The 9,408-nt window shown below is 34.9% G+C and overlaps 1 protein-coding gene across 1 annotated transcript in view; it reads left to right on the plus strand.

Annotated features, from left to right (window-relative positions):
- Positions 1-505: 505 nt before the first annotated feature.
- Positions 506-9,408, plus strand: part of LOC107293132 (glutamate receptor ionotropic, kainate 2) — a gene marked incomplete at its 5' end in the record, with an annotated part of 213,078 nt that continues 204,175 nt past the window's right edge. The window contains 3 exons of the mRNA XM_015822266.1: positions 506-649; positions 2,678-2,785; positions 4,998-5,111. Coding sequence (XP_015677752.1) covers positions 506-649; positions 2,678-2,785; positions 4,998-5,111 — 366 coding nt within the window. The remainder of the gene's footprint in view (positions 650-2,677; positions 2,786-4,997; positions 5,112-9,408) is intronic.

Genomic DNA, 9,408 nt, shown 5'->3' on the forward strand with positions numbered 1-9,408 from the left:
AAAGAGAACAGTGCATCATCCTTCCAGTTTTCTTTAAGTACCTCTGCTGGGAATGGTGTTGAATATAAAGTGTAGCATAAAATCCTTAAAATTAAGCATCATCCCATCCCAGCAAGAGCTCTATCATTGAAGAAGAATTTCATTCAATTTATTGTTCTAAAATAAGAATGTAAACAAAATTTAGAAATATTGTTTAGAAAACAACTGAGGAGCAAGGCAACCTGACAGAAAGGAATGGGTAAGGTCTTAAATGTTTTTATTCCCTCATACAGTTCAAATCGGATTCTTTTTCTCATTTTTTTCTTACTGAAAAAAAGGAAGATGAAACGTGTACTTCTTGTAGTACATAATTTAATCATCATGTATTTGCTTAATAAGAAAACTATATTATCACTTTCTTCTGTCATAAGATAAGGTGGAAAGAGTATGCCTTGCTTTTCCTTGCCTAGCTGTGATGCAATTTCTCTGGGTCATATTCACAACATTGATGGTGTTCTCATTTCAGACAGATGCAGCTTTAATGTATGATGCTGTTCATGTGGTGTCAGTTGCTGTCCAGCAGTTTCCACAGATGACTGTCAGTTCATTACAGTGTAATCGCCACAAACCATGGAGGTTTGGGACCCGCTTTATGAATCTAATTAAAGAGGTAAGTCAGGAGCAAGATATGCTCCCTTGTTAGTTAGAAATTCAGCATGCCCAAATGGCTTTGGCTTTGTGATGTGTGCTCCATTTTCAATTCATTTCCCCTCCCCCCCCCGCTGAATTTTGTTTTCATGCTAAATGTTTTCAATGTACACTCCCCAGTTTCTGAAAGACCTACATTGTGGTAAAATGCCCTACATTTTATGAATTTCAAATTTTATTTAATTATAAGATCTAGAAGTAGGACATGGATACTTTTAAGCAGTAGAACAAGTGCTGATAATCTTTTAATATGTAATGTTCATGGAATTGTTATGATGCTGTTTTCAGCAGTGTGAGTTTAGTTTGTTTCTGGTCTGAAAACTATGGATTCAGATCAACCCTGAACTCAGTGTTCTACACATAGTCCTCACTTATCAACTGCCTCTTTTAGTGACTGCTTGATATTACAGTCTTGCAACCAGTCTTTGCATTTATAACCATTGCAGCATCCCACAGTCATGTGATCATCATTCGTGCCCTTTGCAACCAGTGCACATTTATGTCACACTGTCCTGTGGTCACATGACTGTCATTTATGTGCTTCACTATCAGTTCGCAACCAGCAGCGTTAATAGAACATGCAGAAGTAAAATTGTAAGTCACGGTCACAGGATATTTTGCTTAATGACCATAGTGATTCACTTAATGACTGAAGGGGAAGTAACCTCATAAGCCTGTTGTGGTAATGTGATTTTCCACTTAGGGACCATAGCCCTTAATGCTAGTGGTGCCAGTCCCAAGTAAGTAAGGACTATCTGTATTTTATAAGGCAATCTTGGCAAATAGAGTAGAAGCATTAGAGTCTGCAATTTTTAAAGTGTAAAATGGGAATGGCTAGCTTTCTCCAGAAACTGAACAAGGACCTCATTCAATATCAAATCAAATCAAGGATTGTTAATTAGCAGGCGGACCACTAGTATGGGCATGGAAATTCTTCCAGCTTTGATATTTTCTTATATATGTCATCAGGTGTTTATAATGTTGGATCCTTTCCCTGCTTCCCCTTATTTTGGCAGCTGACTATATTACTAAAAAAAGCATTGAGCTTTAAAATGAACTTACGATGATCATAACTGTGTAGATATAGAACATTTTATATAACCCATTTTATGGGAACAGAGGTCTTTCAGCCACATTTTGGAAGGGCATAGTTGTATTTCCACTTATTTGAAACTTTAGAAGAAGTTGGCTGCATATGTATTTAAATACAAGTAATGACTCCCTTTCTTTCACTCCTAATCCATTTCTATGATGCAGTTTTTAATTAATCTTGGTGATTTCTGATGGAATGACTATGGGCAAATTTCTGTATGTTGCACCCTGATTTATTCCCTTTTTTCTTGCTACAGGAACAGTGGCAGCTAGAATCCAATTGGATGCTTTTGTTAGCAAAAGTTATTTCTGGGGTGCAATGGCAAGAGGCAGTTACTTTTTTTTCTTATGAACACTTTGAAGGGAATAAAATAATATCCATCTGAACTAGCAGAAAACTACTAGGACAGTGCTGGATTCTACCTAGGGCAAAACTCATATTTTTTTAATTTTCCATAGTCGAAAATGAATATTAGAGATTAATACTATATTTTGTGAGAATGCAATAAGGACTGTGTTACACGATGTGATAAGATGTGTTATTATAAAACTCATAACTGGAGATATACTCAAAGACAGCAACTGTCAACAAAAATGCCTGTATTTTAAATAAGAAAATAATGAAAATGTTTCAAAGATCATCCTAGTCAACAAGTGGTATAGAGTGGGTGAAAAAGAATGGAAAGTATTGTATGCAGGGATTAAAGAAAAGTTAGCTTAGTTTTCAGAAGAATGCCAGAAATCCAAAAAGTGGATGCAATTTTTTTTATATTGGTTATGAGGAAAAAGAATTAAAGTTAGTGAATAATTAATATTTCCATTCTGAGTCATTAATTTATTCATTTCTCTTTCTCTCTTTCTTGCTGCTTACATATAATTTTTCCCTTATTTTTCCTAGGCTCACTGGGAAGGTCTCACTGGCAGGATAACTTTCAACAAAACCAATGGTTTAAGGACAGATTTTGACTTAGATGTCATTAGTCTTAAGGAGGAAGGTCTTGAAAAGGTACTTAAGTTATTTCCTCATAAGTGATAATATTTCAAAAGAATAATATTTCTCATTCTACTTTATGCATTTTTTTAAATTACTGGATATAAAATTCACAGTTTCATTACCTGTTTAAAAGCTATTTTGAAAAAAAAAGATGTGGTGGCTAGATCATTTCTTTCAAATTATATATAGAAAACTACGGCTGTCATTACATTGATACAAAACTTGTACATTATTAATATTAAAGTAATAGAAGCTGTAATGGTACATGAGAATGACCTTGGAAGACGAGAGCCAAAGATTAGGCAGTAGGAAATGGGGGGTATGGCAAATGTCTCAGCAGGAACCCTTCCCAGATTTTAAAAGTAAAGTAAGACATGTACTTTTAGACTTGCAAGATCCCATGTTCATAGCCTTACAATATACTGTATAGTGAGCTAATATGGTTGGTTCTACCTCAAAGAGCTGACAGAAGCTGGGTAGTGATATAACTGTCAGCCCTTTGAGATAGGCCAAGTTAATGAATGGGCAAAGTAGGGATTTATTGTTATAAGGTAGACAAGCAGAACCTTTAAAGCAGGGAGCCCCAACCCCCAATCCGTGGACCAGTACCGGGCTGCGGCATGCCAGACCTGCCTAGATATCTTCCCACCACACCCCTTTTCTGTCTTTGACACAAATCTTGCATCCAGATGAATTCCCAAGATTTAGACCAATTTGAACAGATTCCTGAAAAGGGCTGTGAGGATGATCAGGGAATAATGGAATTGCTGAGAATATTTAGCTGAAGAAACAGAAAATTGAAGAGGGGCATGATAACAATATGGTAACTAGATGACTACTAAGGTTCCTTCCAACTCTGTGAATCTATGGTTCTTCAAATTATGTCATCTATAGAGTAAGATTAACATTTATTTTCTATATTAATACCCTCAACTGGCAGGGATGCTTTAGCTAATATCCTTGTGCTGATTTAAATATCTTTCTGGCTCTATAATTCTATTAGTTAGCTGAAGCTTTTCTGAATACTTCTATCATTTGGTACCATACTTCTTTAATTTATTATAACCTATTTCTGATTGGTTGAATTAGTTAATGTTTACTGAATCATTGTTCAGATGGCTGCCAACACTTTTCATTTGGGGCAGCCTTAGAATTAAAATACTTAGGCTAAGCAAACTAACTGCAGAAAGATGTGGTGCTAACATGCTAAATATTTTCTGGAGAAACATAACTCTGGTTAAAATTAGCATCAATGCATTGTAATCCAATTATAGCAAAGGGCATAATATGTTGGAACTGGTCATATATGTTTTAGGGAACTACAAGAAATAAAATGTAAAATGTCTTCTCTAAAGTAACTTTTGTTCATAATAGGTTTCAGAAGAGACTCCCAAAGTAACCATTTTTAAAGAAACTTTTTTAAAATAATGCTGCTGTAATTCACTCAAAGCTTTTCAACTGGCTATTAAACTTACCAGCAGAAATTGGATTTCCGGGATTCAGAATGTATTCATTTCATTCTTCCAATTTGGTGTCAGAATCCAAGTGAAAATTTAATTTGGCCAAATAGTTTCTGAAGCAATATATTGAGTTCTAAAACAATGGCACCCCTCTTTGAAATGCATTCGTCTTCAAAAATTTGTACTACCTTTAACTGGCAACTGCTGAACAAATTGAAGTGGCAGCCACAAATCATCAATTTTTAAGAACAGCGGATAATTGTGATTGAATAGAAGGGAGTGGGAGTGAGTTTCCACTTCATAATTTTTTTCTGACTTGGGAGGGAAGAATGCAGTTGAATGTCAAAATGTAATTTATGAGAGCTGAATGTAGGTTATCTTTATGTGTGTGCATCTGAAGTTTCATAGCACCAGGAAGAATAGAAAGGAATAGATTTGTTTACAGTGAAAGATAACTTATGTGGGGAGAATATACCAAGCTGTTGTTACTATTTTTTTTACTTTAGAGGATAGAATTTAAATGGAAAATTAAGCACTCGACATTCTATATATCATTTTACCCCAAATGCTACACTTTGCTAGACATATTTTGAAATTTGGTGAATCACATTTTAGACCAGCTGCTGCTAAGAAAATGATAACTGAAATTGCAACGTAAGAGAATAGGAGAAAGAATTTGCAGTTTTAATTTTGTCTTATTTTTCTATTTTAGTGGATGAAACATAACCCATGCATGATATGTAAGTTCTTATCCTGTTTTCTAGATTGGAACCTGGGATCCTACAAGTGGCCTTAATATGACTGAGAATCAAAAAGGAAAACCAGCAAACATAACTGATTCCCTTTCTAATCGTTCCTTAACTGTAACCACTATTTTGGTAAGTTATTCCTCATGCAATTAGTTTTCAGAAGTTCAGCTATAGTTGAAAACTACAGAAAGTGCATGAAATAATAATTACCAGCATTTGTATGTCGTAGTTATTTAGCAATTACTGATTAGTGAATAAGCTGAAATATCTCATTAACTGTGGGATTTTACCTTCAACTATAAAGATAGCAATTTTAATTTCTGTGCTATAATTTCAGTTGACTAATTATTTAACTTTCTTGTGATTTTTCAACATTTGTATATTTAGACGGAATCTGATTTGGGGGAAAAGTTTCGGTTGGAGAGGTATATAATTTTAAAAATGCAATTAATATTAATTTAGCAAAAAAATTGTCAATGTTCCGGCTAAGGATTCCAACAAAGTAAATACACCAGAGCTATTTCGATTTCTAATGCAAAACTTTATTGGATATAGCATACCGGCACTAAAGAATGGAAAACCAGCTCTGGCAATATGGCGAGAAAAAGATAATTAAAAGAATAAAACTTTCCCTCCACTCTCTGACAGGTCAGGTCACATTGTCCAATTAATCCTCAGGCAGTTGTTATGAGAAGAACATCTCTGTTTGCCACAACATTCCTTGCCTCCCATCCGGAGAGAAACCATCTGTGTATTCCAAACCTTCCCCTCCCCACTCACAACAGTTGGCAAGCTAGAAGCAGCCTGGCAGTTCTAATGCAAGCAGTCTTCATAGCTGGACAGAAATTCCTTCCAAAAGCAGTAGTGATTCTTTCAGACTTCTCATTCATATTTATTTTAGATTTAGCTTCCAATTTAAATAATAAAAGATATATACAATCTAAACTAACTCCTTAAATGCTGGAAAATTAAGACTTTTAAAAAGTTTAATGCCAGCACTTTTATTTAATCAAATACAGTTTGAATTTTTTTCCCTACCACATTTAAGAGACTCAGTATTTCAGCTAGAGTTCAAAAGAAGTGTTTCAAGCTTGAAATAGCTGTCATATGTTTGAAATGGGCTGGTCAGGTCATCGTGGAAATGTTTCAAGTTTGAAATGGAGAGCCCAAAGAAGCTATTTCATGCTCAAATACATCTCATTTTCGATTGAAACAGATAAAAATTGAAACATTTTATGAAGACTCTTTAGACTGTGTTTATTAGCTATTTTATTTTTATTTGTCCTTGGGGCAGGAGTAAGCAAGATGACATGACTTGAAACAGTGCATTTTATCCTAATATAAATAAATAATATTTTACATGATTCTATTGCACATAAATATTGTGTGATGAAGGGCACACAGGGAAAATAGAAAAAAAGCAAAAACATTTTTCTTGCCAGATTTCTACTGCAACCACCAATCATTTCTTAAACTAAGCAGTACTTCATTTTTATGCAGTGTTGAAAACATAAAGGTAACATCTGAACTTGTAATAGAAGTGATAAATAAGAAATAGAACTTGTAATAGAAGTGCTAAATAAAAGTTGTTCTTCCTGCAATTTAAATTCTGAATTGAGCAATTTTCTCCTTCTGTCTTATTCAGAATGGTAATGATCATTTATCCAACTGGATAGATTCCATATAAAAATATGGAATATTTTTTGTTTGCTTTAATTTTTAATTTTTTAACTATGTTTGTAATTATATTTTTTTTAAAAAATAATGCAAGCTTTTTTAAAATGGACTGACTTCCAAGGATATCTATTTAAGGACTGGCTTGAAGACAAATTGCCTTAAATTGTCTTAAATTGCACCTTATCACTCTGATGTCCTCCAAATATATTGAACTGTATCTCCATACTTTCCAACCAGCATCAGATAATTTTTATATAAAATAAAGCTGATTTAGTGCAGCACAGACACTAGCTTTAGGGAAAGTATGCTGTTGCTATAATTCATTTATTTCTGTTCTTAAATCTACAAAGTGACTGTCATTCATCTATGAAATATGCATCTCCATACTTTCCAAAATTATTTTTACTACAGTGAAAGTCTAACAAAAAGAAATAACTGTAAATTTTTCACCAGATTTTTTTTAAATGTGTAACCAATCAAAATAGCTGGAATTCAGGCTGTATATATGCATATTACTCAGTGGAAACATTTGGCAAGGCCTGGAAACTAAGTAGACTGGGTTTAGTTTTTCAATGGGACATTGCCAGGGACTACATAAACAACAGTGGGAAGTCAAAGAATACCCTGAAAGAACATTAAGAAGAAATTTTTGGCATATAGTTGTCAGAAATACTGTGTGGATGTTTTCCTGGAGTTACAGCATGGCAAAGTAATAATATGGACATTTATTGGATAAAATCTGAAGAAAAATTCCAGTTCCCTGTAATGATTTTCAACTTTTGGTTAACTAGTTAGTGGTTTGTAATTTCCAGTCTTCACCAAGCACATAGAACCACCGCATAGAACAACTCCTTATTTTTCATTTCAAAATTCTTTCTATTTCAGAAATACAGTACATTAGCCACAGAACTCAATATGGTGCATTCTATATCTCTAAAAGAAAGCCCTCAAGAATGAGTGAGATAAAATAAATTTAAGTTTACTTTACAAAATACTCACTCTATTTATCATTATAATCTTTTCAACTTGTCCTGAGAAATAGCAACAAAGAAGTTTTTGTTCTTCTTTGGGATTTTGTTTTTTTTTCTGTCCCAAACTATTTGATGGAAAAAGTGGCATATATTGTGAGGAGGAACATGCCAGCAGCAGAAGAAAAGAACCTTGTAGGGCCTGGCACCAGTAGAGGAGGAAGAAGGGCTGCCTGTGGATGGTGATCATGCATGGTGCTAAGGTGCTGAACTTGGAGTGGGAAAATTCAAGTTTTAGTTATCCATTTAGCCAACTGGTTGACTGTGGGCCAGGCCTTCTCTTTTAATGCTAGATGGAAAGTTGAAAAACATCTGTCTAACCCTAACCCTAACCCTAACCCTAACCCTAACCCTAACTCTAACCCAATATTGGACCAGCATGTTAGATGACAGTCTATAACCTTTAGTAACAAAAGCCAGTTTGGTGTAGTTATTTAAAAATCAGGCTACAAAGAGGGAGACTATGAGTTAAAGAAATAGAAAGCACATAGCTCTTAGAAGAGTGCTATATCTAACTGGAAACATTCTTTGTGATACCACTGTTAAGTAGGGCGTTACCAGTTAGCTTTCTGTTGTATCTTATATGGTGATGACATTCAAAAAGAAGTCTCTGTTGAAAACCTTACAGTGTGGGGAGGCATATAGAGAGGTGAACAAGTGTTCTGAAAATTAGTAAGATGTAACCAGGACAAAGTGCCTGTCCTTTATAGTTTAACAGCAAATAACAAACAAAGTGGTAATCAGAAAGGAGAAGAGCTAATCAAATCCAAAAGGAGCCAATACCTCTAGAACAGATTTAGTTTATTTGGTTTCTGGTATCCACCGAACAGCTTCTCAACATGCAGAACTGAACTTTAAGGAAGTAATTTCTAAAAACCCATACGTGGTTGCTGAAGAACTGGAAAGAGGGTGAGACTAAAAGAAGGTAGTTCCAGAATGAAAATGGAATTGGAATGCAGATCTCATTTTTAATTTGTAGTTCTTTTTTTAATAACATGGAGATGTTCCCATACTAGTTTGAAGAAAGCATAAAGAGATTTGGCTGCAGGTTTTCGATTACAATAAAATAGTAAGCCAGGCATAACTCATGAATTGTGACCTTTGAAAAAGATGTAAACATTATACAGTATTTACTGTCTTTTTGGTCCACTCCTTTGCCTGGTTGCTGACTGAACATGCATCTTCTAATGCCTGGGCAATTATTTCACATCTATTTCATAACGATGGAAAACATAATTAGGGATCTTGGTACCAAGGGCTCAGTAGCACATCTCTCAGAGAGATAGATCAGATGATGTACTTTTTGAGGGCTTGGGATTCCTTCTGGCTGAGTCTTGAGGTATTCCAGATCTTTTTCTTCAGCAGAATATTTATTTATTTATTATTTATTTATTTTATTTTTCATAACTTATATGCCGCCCTTCTCCCCACGGGACTCAGGGCTTCTCACAGCATGTTAAAACAACACAAAACATTTCCCCTATAAAAGCCAATTAAAAGCCAAATATTTATAGCTGTGTCATTATTAAAATCATTAAAATTGTCCCTATTTAAAATTCACCCTAGGTCAGTCCCGCTTGCTGAAAAAGCCATGTCTTGAGGGCGCGGCGGAAGGTTAGGAGATCCGGAATTGTCCGGATCTCGGGGGGTAGTTCGTTCCAGAGGGTGGGGGCACCCACAGAGAAGGCCCTCCCCCTGGGGGTCGCCAGCCGACATTGCTT

The sequence above is a fragment of the Protobothrops mucrosquamatus genome, unplaced genomic scaffold, assembly GCF_001527695.2.
Source record: "Protobothrops mucrosquamatus isolate PMUCROS unplaced genomic scaffold, P.Mucros_1.0 scaffold1513, whole genome shotgun sequence".
Lineage (NCBI taxonomy): Eukaryota > Metazoa > Chordata > Lepidosauria > Squamata > Viperidae > Protobothrops > Protobothrops mucrosquamatus.